The 17,483-nt window shown below is 37.5% G+C and overlaps 1 protein-coding gene across 1 annotated transcript in view; it reads right to left on the reverse strand.

Annotated features, from left to right (window-relative positions):
• The window catches only part of GRID1 (glutamate ionotropic receptor delta type subunit 1), a 1,411,601-nt gene that overhangs the window by 217,813 nt on the left and 1,176,305 nt on the right, over positions 1–17,483 (reverse strand). Inside the window, exons 11-12 of the mRNA XM_007941430.2 lie at positions 11,090–11,414; positions 8,355–8,493 (exon numbers count right to left, since the gene is read on the reverse strand). Coding sequence (XP_007939621.1) covers positions 8,355–8,493; positions 11,090–11,414 — 464 coding nt within the window. The remainder of the gene's footprint in view (positions 1–8,354; positions 8,494–11,089; positions 11,415–17,483) is intronic.

Here is a 17,483-nt window from a genome sequence, read left to right on the forward strand (position 1 = left end):
AGAACCTACAGATTGGGAGAAAATATTTGCCTATGGCATATCTGATAAAAGACTTATCTCCAAAATCTATAGAAAACTTCAACACCTCAACACCAAAAAGATAAATAACCCAATTCACAAATGGGCAAAAGACTTGAACAGACACTTCACCAAAGAAGATATACAGGCAGCCAACAAACACAGGAGAAATTGCTCTCGATTATTAATCTTTAGAGAGATGCAAATCAGAACAACAATGAGATATCATCTCACCCCAGTAATAATAGCAAAGTTGAATGGGTCAGAAAATAACAAATGCTAGCAAGGTTGCAGAGAGATTGGAACTCTTGTGCACTGCTGGTGGGATTGTAAAATGGTACAGCCATTGTGGCAAACGGTATGGCGTTTCCTTAGAAAACTGAAAATAAAAGTACCATTTGACCCAGAAATTCCATTACTAGGAATGTATCCCAAAGAGTGAGAGATAGCGCATGTACAGACATATGCACACCTATGTTCATTGCAGCACAATTCACTATAACGAAGAGATGGAAACAATCTAAATGCCCATCAATGGATGAGAGGATAACCAAATTATGGTACATGTACACAATGGAATACTATGCTACATTAAAGAACAATGAGGGATACGCGAATCATCTCACAACATGGATGAGCCTAGAGGACATTATGCTGAGTAAAATAAATCAATCTCAGAAAGACAAGTACTGTATGAGCCCATTACTATAAAAAGACAAAGGGTTTGCTTGGGAAATGGAACTCACTTTGTAAGTTACTGGGATGGGAAGGGAAGAGGAGGGATTAATTTTGGGCTAGTTGGGGCCTACACACTGACGTGGTAGGGGGAGGGATATTGAGAAAGGATCTGTGACTACCATGATGATATTGGGAAATGAGAAGACACCAAATTGTGCACATAAGTGATAGATGACAGATGCTAATACCAACCAATGTGTCCACAATACTGCATTGTCATTAACACCAAACATCAGGCTACAGATAAACACATAAACACCTGAGACGATCAGAAGGGGGTCAGTGGACAGAAGTATACTCTAGACTAAGGGTAGACTCAGCTGAGGTTAATCTTGCACAGACACCAGTGATACAAAATACCTGCAATCCTTGCAGAAACAATAGAAGACAAAAAGTAGTCCCTCACAGACAACCAGACACTATGGGAGAAAGATCTTATAGATCTACCATCTCTGGATGATAGTACTGGGGGGCACCAGACTCAATTGGCACAACAAAATACATAAAAGCCTTGTTCCTCATCCTGCATTGGTGAGTAGTGACTGGGGTCTTAAAAGCTATCAAGCTGCCATCTAAGATGCAGCTTACGGTCTCCTAGTGTCGGAAGCGAAGAACAGTGCAAAAAAACAAAGGCATTTTGTAGCACTCAGCCCTAGGACACGATGGCCCTCAAGACCAGAAGAACTAGATGGTGCCAGGCTACCAATGCCAACCACTCAGGAAAGGATCAAATCTGGAGATAGAATGGGAGGAAAAACATGGAACAAAATCCCAAAACTCAATAATGACCAGAATTACTGGTCAGGTGAAATCTGAGGAGACCGCCAATATATTCTGGAATACATTCTGTGCCTGGAATAAAACACACAAGGGACTGACTCTCAGCCCAATAGTTAACAAGATGTATACGCAGACCACTCAACCCAAGATGGCATACCCACATACTCTATGGTGATACATCCGTTAGAGCAGTAGACCACAGGACACTAGAAGACCAACATTCAGATTGAGGAAATGCAGGACAAACAGGAGTGCATAAATATGAGGGGCACAAGGGGTGAGTTACGGGGTAGGAAGGGGAGTAGACTGGGTTAGGGTTGGACATGGTATGGTAAAAGGGGAGTGAAATTAAATGTACACATATTGTTGAATGTAAAACAAGCTCTTAAAATAATAATTTAAAAAAATAGTAATTTTTTTATTTTTTTAAGAGATCTTTTGCAGTAGATTTGCCCAGTGCAACACATTGTCTGATGTCTTGACTATTGTTTCCATTGGTGCCAATTGTGGAACCAAGTAATATGAAATCTTTAACAACTTCAATCTTTTATCCATTTATCACGATGCTGCTTAATGGTCCAGTTGTGAGGATTTTTGTTTTCTTTATGTTGAGATGTAATCCATATTGCAGACTGTAGTCTTGAATTTTCATCAGTAAGTGCTTCAAGTCACCCTCAATCTCAGCAAGCAAAATTGTATTATCTAACAGGTTATTAGTGAGCCTTCCTTTAATCCTGATGCCATGCTCTTCTTCATACAGTCCACCTTCTGGGATTATTTGTTCAGCATACAGATTGATTAAGTATGGTGAAAGGATACAACACTGACACACACCCTTCCTGATTTTAAATCATGCAGTATCTCCTTGTTCTGTTAGAGAGACTGCCTCCTGGTCTATATACAGGTTCTATGAGCACAATGAAGCATAATCATGTGTTCTGGAATCCCCATTCTTTTCATTGTTAGCCATTTGTTATGATGAACACAATTGAATACTTTTGCATAGTCAATAAAACACAAGTAAACATCTTTCTGGTATTTGCTTGCAGACAAGTTCCATCTGACATCAGCAATGATATCCCTCATTCCACATTCTCTTTTAAATCCAGCTTCCATTTCTGGAAGTTCCCTGCAACCATTTTTGAATTATCTGGAGCAAGATTTTACTTATGTGTGATATTAATGATATTGTTTGATAATTTCCACATTCTGTGGGATCATCTTTCTTTGGAATGGGTACAAATATGGATCCCTTCCAGTCAGTTGGCCAGGTAGCTGTCTTCCAAATTTCTTAGTATATAGACAAGTGAGTGTCTCCAGCGTGGCATCCATTTATTGAAACATCTCAATGGGTATTCTGTCAATTCCTGGAGCCTTGTTGTTTGCCAGTTCCTTCAGTGCAGCTTCGACTTCTTCCTTCAACACCACTGTTCTTGATCTTTCTTGATCTTATGCCACCTCCTGAAATGGATGATCATCAACTAATTCTTTTTGGTACAGTGACTCTGTGTATTCATTCCATCTTCTTTTGATATTTCCTACATCATTCAATATTTTGCCCATTGAATTTTTCAATATTGCAACTCAAGGCTTGAATTTTGTCTTCAGTTCTTTCAGCTTGAGAAATGTCAAGTGTGGTCTTCCCTTTTGGTTTTCTAACTCCAGGTTTTTGCATATCTCATTATAGTAATTGGCTTTGTCTCCTCGAGCTGCTCTTTGAAACCTTCTTTTCAGCTCTTTTATCTTGTAATTTCTTCCATTTGTTTTAGCTACTCTCCATTCAAGTGCAAGTTTCAGAGTCTCTTCTGACATCCATTTTGGTCTTTTCTTCCTTTCCTGTCTTTTTAATGACCTTTTGGTTTCTTCATGGATGATGTTCTTGATGTCATCCCACAATTCTTCTAGTTTTTGGTCACTGGTGTTCAGTGCATCAAATCTATTCTTTAGATGGTCTCTAAATTCTGGAGAGATATATTCAAAATCATATTTTAGCTTTTGTAGACATGTTTTAATTGTCTTCAGCTTCAATTTGAACTTGCATATGAGCAGTTAATGGTCTCTTCCACAGTCAGCTCCTGGCCTTGTTTTGGCTGAAAATATTGAGCTTTTCCATTGTCTCTTGGTACAGATGCAGTCCATCTGATTCCTGTGTACTCCATCTGGTGAAGACCACGTGTATAGCTGTCATTTGTGGTGAAAAAAGGTATTTGCAATGAATAAGTTGTTGGTCTACAAAATTATACTATGCAAACTGCAGTGTTATTTCTATCACCAAGGCTGTATTTTCCAACTACCGGTGATTCTTTTTTGTTTCCAATTTTTGCATTCCTATGACCAGTGATAATCAACACATCTTGATCACATGTTTGGTTAATTTCAGACTGCAGAAGTTGGTAAAAATTTTCAATTTCCTCATCTTTGGCTTTGGTGGTTGTGTGTAAATTTGAATAATAGTCATATTAACTCGTCTTCCTTGCAAGTTTATGCATATTGTCCTATCACTATCATCATTGTACTTCAGGATAGATCTTGAAACATCCTTTGTGACAACGAATGTCACACCATTCCTTTTCATTCATTATTTTGTTAATGGATGAATTATATTGATGGTTTTTAAATGCTGAGCAAGCTTGTATATCAGAGTTAAATCCTTACTTGAACATGATTTATTATTTTTTATATATTGCTGGATTCAATTTGCTAATATTTTGCTTAGGATTTCTGCAGTTAAATTTATAGGGGATATTGGTCTATAATTTTTTTTTGTTTTGTAATTTTTTCTCAGCTTTTGGTATTAGAGTAATTCTGGATTCATAATATGAATTAAAAATATTATATTTTCCTTTTTCTAAAAGAGTTTAAGATTATTATTATGTTTTTGGATGTTTCATAGAATTCACTAGTAAATATATCTAGTCTTGAGATTTTATTTGTGGTGAGATATTTGGTTGAAAAATGCATTTCTTTCATAGGTACATTATTATTTCTATCTTATTTTGAAAAAGACCAATTTGGATAAGTTTTCTTTTCAATAAATATATCCATTGCATCTAAATTATTGAATGCATTGCCAGAAAAGTTGTTCATAATATTGTCTTACTATCATTTTCATGTCTAAAATATCTATAGTGATACTCCCACTTAAAATGTTAAAAAGTAGAGATGTCACTTTGAGGACTAAACTGCATCTGACCTAAGCCATGCTATATTCAATTGCCTTATATGCACTTAAAATCTAGAAAATGGATTAGGAAAACTGAAGAAGAATTGATGTCTTTGAATTATGGTGTTAGAAAAAAATGTTAAATATATCATGGAATGCCAGAAGAACAAACAAATCTGTTTTACAAGGAGTATAACCAGAATGCCCCTTAGAAGAGAGAATGGCATTACTTTCTCTCACTTACTTTGCACATGTAATCAGGAAGGACCATTCCCTAGAGAAAGACATTATACTTGTTAAAGTAGAGGGTCAGCCAGAAGAGGAAGACCTTCAATGGAATAGATTGATTCAGTGCCTGAAACAATGAGCTCAAACATAGTAACAATTGTGAGGATGGTGTATATAGGGCCACTGTGATTTGGAACCATTCACCAGCACCTAACAATAGCAATATGCTATAGTTAAAATTCAATGAATGTTATATATCATACTAACAAGCTAATGAATAAAAGTTATATGATCCTATTAACAAATGTAGAAAAAAGCATTTGGCAAGATCCAACACCCATTCATGACACTTAATCTCAGCAAGTTAGGATTTATAAAATTAAGATACTTAAACCTAGAATCAATATAATTGTTATAAAAATTCCAGCAATTTTTTTTGAAGACCTAGAAAACTTATTCTAGAGTTTACATGGAAAGGAGACCCTACCCATTACTGTTGAGTCAAAGAGCTAAAACAATCTTAACAAAAAGAATAAAATGAGAAAGAATATTCTACTTCATATTAAAAACAAATAAACATATTCTAACTCATAGTGACTTCATATGTGACAGAGTAGAACTCAACTCCATGGGGTTTTCAATGGCTATGGCATATCAGAAGTAGATAACAAGGCCTTTCTTCTGAAACACCTCTCGTTGGACTCAAACTGCCAAGCTTTCAGTTAGTAGCCAAGTGCTCAATCAAGTGCACTACCAAGGGTCTCCTAATAAACAGTTGCAGTCAATACAATTTTGATTCATGGCCACTGTTTGCGCTATCTAAGGACACAACTCTTACTATTTAGCTACAGTAATTAAGACGGTATTGTAATGGCAAAGATAGAGGTTCATACATCACTGTAACAGAATAGAGAATCTAGAAGTAGACCCACACAAATATGCCTAAATGATTTTTGACAAAAATGCAAAACTAATTCAATGGAGGAAGAATAGCTTTTTAAATGAATGGTGTTAGAGAAATTGGTCATCCATAGATAAAAATTAAATTAAAATGAACTTTGATCTAACCCTGTGCCCTTATATAAAAATTAACATAGATCATGGACTTCAATGTAAAACTATAAAACTTTTAGAAAAAAAATAAAAACAAAACAAAAGAAAGAAAATCTTCAGGATCTAGGGCTACACAAAGAGTTCTTGACACCAAAAGCATGATACAAAAAGATTTACAAATTAGAATTCTTTACAGCTAAAAACATTTACTTTGTGAAAGACTATTAATAGGTTGAAAAGATAAACTACAGAGTGGGAGAAAATATTTGCAAGTTGCATATCTGACAAAGGACAATTGTTTAGAATATACAAAGAATTCTCAAAATTCAATGATAATAATCAAATAAGCCTATTAGAAAATGGACAAAAAGTTGAACAGTCGTTTCACCAAAAATAATATACAGATGACAAATTAGCACATGAAAAGATGTCCAACAACATTTACCATCAGGAAAACACAAATTAATGCTGTAATTAGATATCAATGCATGCCTATTAGAATGGTAAAATAAAAAATAATGACAACACTAAATACTTGCAAGGATGCAGAGAAACTAGATCACTCATATATCTCTGGTAGAAATGAAAAATAGTACAACCATTTTAGAAAACAATGATAGTGTCTCATAAAACTCAACAGTCAATAACTATAAGATTCAGAAATTGTACCCTTGAGCATTTGTCCCGGAGAAATTAAAACTTATGTTCACGCATAAATATGCATATGTTGTTCATGGCAGTTTTATTCATAATAATCAAAACTTGGAAATAACCCAGATGTCCTTCAATGGGTGAATGATTAAACAAACTTAGGTGCATTTGAATACTACTCACTAAAAATTAAAAACAAAACAAAACAAAACAAAAAGAACAGAGAGAGAGAAAATAAATGAAAAAAAAAAATCATGATACATGTAACCACTTGAATAAATCTCCAGGAAATATGCTGAGTTAAAAAATAAAATTATATAATGTTATATACTGTATGATTCCATTTATATGACATATTTTGAAATGACAAAATTTTGGAAATGGAGAGCAGATGAGTAGTTTCTAAGGGTTAGGGATGAGGGCAGGGTAGAAATGGGAGGGAGGTAGACTTTCATTATAAAAAAGATAACAGAAGGGATCCTTGCAGTGATGAAACTGTTCTTTATCTTTACTATGGTGGTTATACAAACCAAAACATGTGCTAAAATTGTATGCAACTAAATACACACACACACAGAGACACAAACATACACAGAGAATACTAGTGGAAAGGAGAACTCTGAATATGTCAATTGTATCAATGTCAGTATTCTGTTGTGATATACATAGCTTTGTAAAATGTTACTATTGGGGAAACTGGGTAAAGGGTAAAAGGGGATGTCTCTGCAATATTTCTCACAAATTGTTTGTAATTTATAATTACCTCTAAAATATTAGATAACATCATATTAAATCTTGCTTCCTAGTCAAGGAGTTTCAACTTTTTTTAAATAGACAATTGGGAGACATAGAGGCTGCTCGAGTTTGGATGACATGATTAGAGCTGGGAATACAAGGAGTCAATATAATGTTAGTGAGCATGGTGAGTCAAAGATACACTCAGAAAACCTAAGACAGGGCTCAAGGGAGAGCCTATATTGTACCCAATGATGTGCAAATAGATTCCAGCCTACACGCAGTAGAGCAAAGCACATATCCAACAATTTCACTTTGTACAAGAGCTTTTGTAATTTACATTGCACATGGGAATCTACTCATAGAACAAAGGCATTTCCACGAGTTATTTCATTACTTTAGGTTGATTCTTTTTATGCTATTGTTTTAAATTTTATAAAAATGTAAATAATGAAGAAAATATTTCAGTCCTGGGTTTCAGTAATTTTATGATTTTATAATTGTAATTGAAATAAGTTTTTAATCATTGTGATAATTGACCTGCTTACTAAAATCATTTAAGGTGTTTGGAAATTTGAAAGATATATTAGACTTGTGGATTTAATTAATTTTAATTAAATGTTTAAAAAGATTTGATTAAGTAAATGTATAGTCAATGTTTAAATGACTTTGGAAATTTAATTTTGCTAATTTTTAATATTTTGATTTAAGGTTTGTTAGTAGCCTGTAAATGTTCAGAGAATATTATTTAATAACTTTATATATATTTTTTACATTAGTTAATTGTGCATGGAATACAATACAACAGGCGAGTCATTTTTCTCCATGAACTAAATGATTACATTATCAAATGGCAGATCCAGAATAGGAGTCCATGCCTGCCTCCAGGTTCTCTCTAGGACACAGGCTGCCCCTGATAGGTCTGTATTCTCTTTGTGCCTTCTCAGAGTCAAATGGCCCCAGATCTGGAAGCAGGGATGGGTCTTACCTTATGGGATTGTCCATCCTGGACACTGTGAGAAAAGCAGCGAGATTGGCAGTGTAGGAGGAGCACACGATGAGGGTGAAGAGCCACCAGCTGCCCATCACAATGCGCATGGCCATTGAGTTTACTGAGGACTCACCACCTATAGGAGACAGGCAAAGGGAGCTTGACCTGAAGCTTGAACTCTAATCTCCACCCCATCAAGAAACTCTGCCCTCCATTGGACCTCCATTAATGCTGGTGCTCTCAACCTTGATTGAGGGGCTTACAAGAAGGAAAATGGTGACCAGCTGGGTGTGAGGACAGTTATAATTCTGGAAAAGAATCCTAAGACCACCACCACTCTTAGAAAGGGACAAAAATGGGAAATGTAAGACTGGCCACTTGTTGTTGTTGTTGTTGTTATGTGCCATCGAGTCAGCCCCAACTCATAGTGACCCCTCCTTGGGTTTCTGAGGCAGTATCACTACGGAAGTAGGATTGCCCAGCCTTCCTTCTGAGGAGTGGCTGGTGGGTTTGAACTGCCAGCCGTCTGGTTAGCAGGCAAGTGTCTTAGCCACTATGCTACCAGAGCTCCCAAGACTGCCACTTAGCAGTGTGAAATTTGTCAAAACCCCAAGGATAGAGTTCTGAACACCAAATCTTCCAGATGGAAATTCTAATGTACAGTGATAAGAACTTACAGTGCTGCAACCTGATGTAAGATTCCTTTCCAATTTCAAATTCACATATAGTAGTCTCAGGAATTATGTAAAAACAGAATTACCTCAAACAAGGAGTATTCCATAGCTTTCTTCAAAACTCAGAAATCAGATGTACCATATTACTTTTGTTTTTACTTTCTTTTTTTTTTTTCAGTTTTTAAAATTTTATTGTGATTTGAGTGAAAGTTTACAAAGCAAATTTACTTTCCATACAGCAGTGCATACACATCTTGTTTCACGGCATTGATTGTAATCCCCATAATGTAATAGCTCTCTTCCCACTTCCTCCCTGTGGTTACCTTTTCCCTGTGTCCTTCTTTCCTGTTCATTCCTGCCCTCTGAGCTATCCTTGTGCTCCTTCTGTCTCCCATGAATGATTGTTCTAAGAAGTATAACTACCTGCTGTAAATGTTCACCTTATATACCTGTCTGTTGCTTGGCTGGAAGCCACGGGAGTAAGTTCAATTCCAGGTCTGCAGGGTGACTATGGGCCATAGTTTCGAGTTTCACCAGTATCTATCACACCAGTAAGCCTGATCTTTGTTATGATTCTAAGTTTTTTTCCTCCTTTTTCACCCACTCCATCCAGGCTCTCCTACACTGATCCCTTTCCAAGAAGTTGACAGTAGTAGGTGGTCACCATCTACTTCTTCTGGTCTCAGGGTCATATAGGCTGAGGTTTGCATGGTCCACTAGTCTCCTGGACTAATTGTTTCCATGCATCTTTGGTTTTCATTATTCTTCTTTGCTCCAGACAAGGGAAGACTAATTGTTGCATCTAATCAGCCATTTGCAAGCCTTTAAGACCCCAGTTGCTATTCATCAAAGTAGGATGTAGAACAATGTTTTTGTATAATATCTTATGGCAATTGAGCTTGACATGTCCCATGATCATGGTCCCAAGCCCACGGGCCCAGTGATTCACTCCCTCAAGATGGTTGGCTATGGCTAAGAAGTTATAATAACTTTGCCCTATTAGCTCTATGCAAATACTTATGTAGAAATATCATCAGCCAAATATACCATATCGATTTTACTAATATTCACCTCTCACTAGATAACTTTTTTTCCCCACCAGGATTTTCAGAAATCATTGCACGTGACTTTCAGTTACAGACTGCCTCCTGAGGCTAATTATTTGTCTTTGTACCCTTAGTTGGTAGTAGGATAAAGCTTACCATTGCCTATTCTCCTTATATAACCATGCACAGCAATTGCCATGTTGAAAGTGAGGCCAAGTCTCACATTAGGAACTCTGCAATTTGTAGATTCCAGTCAAAATTGTGTGATCTTGTAACTCACAAGGTGGTATCCAAACCTTTCAGAGACATAAGCACTTGGGGTCTTAAGAATGGATGGACAACTATTTACATGATTGTAACACAATTGTGATTTTTTTTTTTCCATTAAAAATTCAAATTTAACCAAGACACAGGGCTTCATAGGACAACCTCGTGTGCATAACAAGTAGTCTGATGTGGAAGAGGAGAAAGTGCAAAGTAGAACTTCAAAGTTAGTTTTATTCAGTAGTGGAGAGTCAAGATTTGAAGTTGAGATCCTTTTAATATCATTTAATCTCTATCTAATATTCCTCAGAGAATTGAGTGCAGCATAATATTAGTACTGTACTAGAGATAAAATAAAATTTCATTTAAAATTACTTTTGTAAAATGTCTCAAAAAGCTTTGCTAATGGATAAGTTCTTCAAGCACCCTGTTGTTCTCAGCTCCACTGAGTCAGCCTCTGGCTCATGGTGACCCCCTGCACAACAGAACAAACAGCTATCTGCTAATCCCATGATTGACTGTGGATCAGACTGTGGTGATCTATAAGGATTATTATTGGATGATTTTCAGAAGTAGTACTTCTCAGTCTGGATGCTCTATTGAAATCTGTTCAGCATCATAGCAAACTGCAAGTCTCCACTGACAGATGGGTGGTGGCTGCACATGAGGTGTACTGGCCGCAAACTGAACCCAGGTCTCCCACTCCAAGACCTAGAACTATTCAAATACCAGAAAACCAGAAAGGTACCTTGTTGTACGAAGGTGCCGTAGACTATCCAGATAGCACTGTGTAGGGTGGCAGTGGTGGATGGTCGGGGCTGACCTGCATTTTGAGCCTTCACAGCCTGAATCCGATTCAATACAAATATCAGCACCCCAACCACAGGGATGGCTGCCGCAATGCAGGCCCACACAGCGAAATCAAATGGAGCAAAGAGAGAAAATATGCTGATTCTTTCTTCAGGCTTCTTGATTAGCATTCCAACTGAGTAGTCCATGTACCGCTTGCTGAAGTCCACAACACTCTCTCTCTCTGGGGTGATTGTGATGGCGGAGATCGCCAAGTCTGCTCTCTGAAAAGCAAAATCATCTCATCAGAATTAATCCTTAACAATCCTGAATTGCTGGGTTCTGCCTTGAATGAAAGTTCATCTTTTGCCCTTTGAGGAAATGGATTTGAGTGCTGACATTCTGTGACCGACCTCGAATTAAGTAAGGAAAAAAAATCCAACACTAAGTTGTTTATACTATCTCCTTCACCTTATAAATTTCTCTCCCCAGCCCTAAACACTCCTGGAAACCTCTTCTGAAGAAAAGAGTCTAAAAAACCTTCTTCATTCTTGTATGAATTACAGCTTTTCCTCACTTTCTTTATGTTCTACCTAGCAAACCTTAGTTCTCTGTCTCTTCTCATTTCCCCATGTTTCCTTTCACCCCAGCAAGACGGCTTTTCTATCTTCTTCTAGACTTATCTGCAGCCTCCGTATACTTCAACAGAGACACTCCATTTTCCTAACAAGACTCCCCAGATTCCATTAGCTCACATCAATCTCTCTCTTTTCTAAAATTTGTTTGAAATGATATGATGAATTGTACAAAAATCTTGAATTCCATTAATGTGTTGGTCCCTGACTGTGTTACATGCATACTTTATGCCGTAGAGTGAAAGCCTGCTAGTAATAAAGGGATCGTTATTCCTTTTGATCTTCTACCATCTTTAACTCACAAGCTGCACAGTCATGAGTTGATTCTTCCTACAGAAAATCTGGGCTGTTGATTTCAAAATAATTTCCCAAGATTTTGTTTTCCATCATGGGCTTCATTTAAAAAATGAACAAAGACTCCATTAAGATGGAACTATATCAGGGTGGGGAGAAAACTTCCAAGACTAGTAGAGGTTAGGGTCTCCAATAAGGTCTAGAGTCTCACTTTAAAAAGTTCTTTAAAAGACAGGAAAGGAAGACAAGACCAAAATTGATGTCAGAAGAGAATCTGAGACTTGCTCTTGGATGGGGAGTAGCTAAAGTAAATGGAAGAAATTACAAAATTTCAAAGAGCAACTCCAGAAGACAAAGTCAATTATTATAATGAAATGTGCAAAGACCTGGAGTTAAAAAACCAAAAGGGAAAAATACACTTGGCATTTCTCAAGCTGAGAGAACTGAAGGAAAAATTCAGGTCTCAAGTTGGAACACAGAAAGATTCAATGGACAAAATATTGAATGATGCAGGAAGCATCAAAAGAAGATGGAAGGAATACAGAAAATCACTGTATGAAATAGAATTGGTCAATGTTCAACTATTTCAGGAGGTGGCATATGATCAAGAAACAATGGTTTTAAAGGAAGAAGTCCATGCTGCACTAAAAGAATTGGTTGAAAACAAGGCTCCAGGGATTGACAGAATACGCATTGAGATGTTTCAACAAATGGATACTGTGCTAGAGGCACTTACTTGTCTATGCCAAGAAATTTGGAAGACAGCTACCTGGCCAACTGACTGGAATAGATCAATATGTAAACCCATTCCAAAGAAAGGTGATCTCATAGAATGTGGAGATTATCAAACAATACCATTAATATCACATGCAAGTAAAATTTTGCTGAAGATAATTAAAAAATGGTTGCAGCAGTATATTGACAGAGAACTTCCAGAAATGCAAGCAGGATTCAGAAGAGGATGTGGAATGAGGGATATCATTGCTGATGTCAAATGGAACTTGTCTGAAAGCAAAGAATGCCAGAAAGATGTTAACTTGTATTTTATTTACTATGTAAAATATTAGGCTGTGTGTATCATAACAAATTATGGATAACATTGAGAAGAATGGGAATTCCAGAACACTTCATTATGAATGTGAGGAACCTATACATAGACCAGTAGGCTGTCATTCAAACAGAATAAGGGGATACTTCACAGTTTAAAATCAAGAAGGGTGTATGTCAGGGTTGTACCCTTTCACCATACTTATTCAATCTGTATCATGAGCAAATAATCCAAGAAGATGAACTATATGAAGAAGAACATGGCATCAGGATTGGGGGAAGACATATTAACAACCTGAGATATGCAAATGAGACAACCTTGTTTGCTGAAAGTGAAGATGATTTGAAGTAATTACTGATGAAGATTAAAGACTACAGTCTGTAGTATGGATTACACCTCAACATAAAGAAAATTAAAATCCTCACAACTGGACCAATAAGAGCATAACAATAAATGGAGAAAATATTTAAGTTGCCAAAGATTTCATATTACTTGTTTCCACAATCAATGTCAATGGAAGCAGCAGTCAAGAAATTAGATATCATATAGTACTGGGTAAATCTTCTGGAAAATATCTCTTTAAAATGTTGAAGAGCAAAGATGTCAGCTTGAAGACTAAGGTGCACCTAACCCAAGTCATGGTGCATTCAATAGCTTCATTTGCTTGACAATGAATAAGGAAGAGTGAACAAGAGTTGATGGTTTTGAGATATATTCCTGGTGAAGAATACTGAACGTACTTCAGAAGAACAAACAAATCTGTCTTAGAGGAAGTGCAGTCAGAATGCCCTTTGGAAGTGAGAATGGCTAGACTTCATCTTAACTACCATGGTCATGTTGTTAGAAGGGACCATTTCCTGGAGAAGAATATCATGCTTGGTAAAGTGGAGGGTCAGCAAAAAAAGGGGAAGACCATTAACAAGATGGATTGACACAGTAACTACAATGATGGGCTCAGGAAAATCAAGAATAGTTAAGGATGAGACTTAACCAGGAAATGTTTCATTCTGTTACACGTAGGGTTGCTATGAATCAGAGCTGACTCGATAGCACCTAACAACAAAAACACAATAGTCTAACTTTATCCACAAAGTCACTCTAATGTATGGTGACCTTCTTGATTTTGGCTTTTGGGCCTTCAAGTGGAAGACATCAGAACAAGGTTTGTTTTAGAGTAACTAATCGTGAGAACTGATCCACCCTAAATACTCAAACTGTAGAAATACACATATATGAATTTTATTGAGTTTAATACCAAAGTCACCCCTTATCTATCAGTGAGGCTTGCTTGTTGCTGTGAAGCTGACAGGTCTTAGCTGAGCTTCCAGACTAAATGTACTTGGAAGAAAATCCTGGTTATCTGCTTCCAAAACTAAGCCAATGAGAACTCTATGGATCACAACACTCCAATCTTCAACCAATCATGGGAATGCAAAAGGACTGGGAGTGTTTTGTCCCTCTGTGAATGGGTATCCATTAGTCAGGGGCCAAATGGATAGCAGTTAACAACAATAGAAATATATGAGCTAGAGGAAAAGATATGCTTATGTTCAACATTGTGAAATCCAGCCATTTACCTCAGGTAAAGAGAAAAAAAAAAAAACATTTTGGAGGTAACTACATCAAAGCTCTCTTACTCTATGACATTTACATTTCTGACTCTTACTTCATTTCTCAACAATACAAGATCCAGTGTTGTTTTGTTTTGTTTTAGTATAGGAGAGTGTGGAACATATTTCATGACTGAGGAAGAGTGTCAATGGAGCAGCAGGATGGGTTTAAATATATGGTAGAGGAAAACTAATGCATGAAGGAGAGTCTAGAGAAGGAACAAGGGAATAATAGACTCATGAGCACAGGTGAAATGGTGAACCTGTTACAGGAGGAGAAACATGCCCCCCTCTGAGAATGAAAGGGAGGGCAGGTGCCTGTGATATGGATTTCACAGGAATCTGAAGTAGAATTTCCTGCCCAGAAGTCTCAATTTTTTTCCTCACTAAAAATATTTCTTCTTCTTCAGATTGAGTTTGATAGATTACTAGGTAGCTGAAGAAATGTAAACTTTTGGAAGAGTCTCCCAGTGATGTAGCTGAGAAGACCAACAAAGTACAAGTTAAGAAACTCAAGCCCAACTGAGATGAGAGACAGCCCATTGCTCATACCTCCACCTGGAAAGATCAGTGATTCTTTTCCTCCTATGGTTTTCAGTCACCTGGATATCAGAGTGAAGAAGGTCAACAATAAGATCAGTTCAGGGTTTGGGTGAAGCAAGAAATCCAAAACACAGGGAACCATAAGAAATGAAGGGAAGAGTGGTTTGTTTATCAACCACAGAAGATACACAAGGGAGAGAAGAATATATTATAAGGAGAGTGTTAAAAATGTAAGAGGATGAACCCCAAATTCATTAAGCTAAGAGGAAGAAAACCTCTAAGCTAAGAGAAAGATAACCTATTGTATTACTCCACTGCTATGAAACATTCAGAAGGTCAAATCTACAAAAAGTAAGTAAATGTTAGCTAGGACTGGGGGTTGGATAGTGTTAGGGTAATGAAATAGTTTAAAATTGGATTATAGTATTGGCTGTACAACTAAGTAAATTTAGTAAAAATCATTAAACTATTCACCTAAAATGAGTGAATATTATAGTATGAAACTGATACATCAATTAAGTTGTTTTTAAGAAATGCTTAAAAGAAATCTGAGGGATTATGAGTCCAATGTCTGCCTCTATGTATTAAAAATCAAAAATAAAAAAAAAAAAACACTGCCGTTGAGTCAATTCCAACTCATAGCAACACCCATTGGGATTCCAAGGCTGTAAATCTCTGCAGAACTAGATCACCTCATCTTCCTCCCATGGAGTTGCTGGTAGGTTTGAACCGCCTACCTTGTGGTTAGCAGCCCAATGCCTTAACTACAGTGCTACCAGAGTTTCTGTGGATTAGGAATGAAGATTTAAGAGAGCTAGAAATACAACAGGGAGCTCTGGTAGCATAGTGGCTAAGACACTTGCCTGGTAACCAGACGGCTTGTGGTTCAAACCCACCAGCCACTCCTCGGAAGGAAGGTTGGGCAATCCTACTTCCATAGTGATACTGCCTAGGAAACCCAAGGAGGGGTCACTATGAGTCAGGGCCGACTCGACGGCATGCAACAACAACAGAAAGACAACATACTGCATTCATGGAGTAGAACAATGATAATTAAGACTCAAAATTTTAGGATATCAGCAAAATTTATGGGACCAAGGACCTGCAGCAGAGCTCAAACAAAGGTCCCTGGAGGTGAGGAGATCAAAGAACTGGAGGTCTAAGGTTGTCCATGGAGATGTCATACATTGTCAAGAAATGGCTGCATTCAGACTGGAGATGGAGAGCCCAAGTCAGATGCCACTAACATAAATCACTGTGAGGACATAGGATGACAGTGGCAGGAATGGGAACATGGTGAATTGGACCCATTCCATGTATCTCCATGAGAATGTAGATTCTATGGGAGGAAGGCACTTACTGATGAAGGCTGAAGAATACAGTCTGAAGTATGGATTACATCTCAATATAAAGAAAACAAAAATCCTCACAACTGGACCAATGAGCAGCATCACAGTAAATGGAGAGAAGATTGAAGTTCTCAAAGAATTCACATTGCTTGGTTCTACAACTGATGCCAATGGAAGCAGCAGTCAGGACTTCAGACAACGTATAGCACTGGGAAGGTCAATCATGAAGGAACTGTTTCAAGTGCTGAAGAGCAAGGATGTCTCCTTGAGGACTAAGGTGCGCCTGGCACAAGCCATGATATTTCTAATCACCTCGTATGCATGTGAGAGCTGGACAATGAATAAGGAAGACTAAAAAGAGTTGATGCTTTTGAGTTGTGGTGCTGGCGAAGAATGCTGAAAGGACCATGGACTGCTAAAAGAATTAACAGATCTGTCCTGGATGAAGCGCAGCTGAGATGCTCCTTGAAAGCAAGAATGACCAGACTTCATCTCCCCTACTTTGGTCATGTTGTCAGAGGGACCATTCCCTGGAAAAGGATGTCATGCTTGGTAGGGTGGAGGGTCGATGAAAGAGAGGAAAGCCTTCAACGAGATGGATTGACACTGGCTGCGATGATGGGCTCAAGCATAGTAGGGATCATGGAGCTGGTGCCAGATAGACCAGTGTTTCATTCTGCTGTGCATGGGGTCACTATGAGTCTGAAATGACTTGACAGCACTTAACAACAACAACAACATGGGAGGGAGGCAATGTAATGATTTGAAAGTAGTATGAAGGGCTGAGGGAGCTCTGGTAGCATAGTACCTAAGACACCTGACTGCTAACCAGAAGGCTGGAGGTTCAAACCCACCAACCACTCCTCGGAAGGAA

Source organism: Orycteropus afer, unplaced genomic scaffold (genome assembly GCF_000298275.1).
Source record: "Orycteropus afer afer isolate SDZICR_OR568_19922 unplaced genomic scaffold, OryAfe1.0 scaffold00080, whole genome shotgun sequence".
NCBI classification, from domain to species: Eukaryota; Metazoa; Chordata; class Mammalia; order Tubulidentata; family Orycteropodidae; genus Orycteropus; species Orycteropus afer.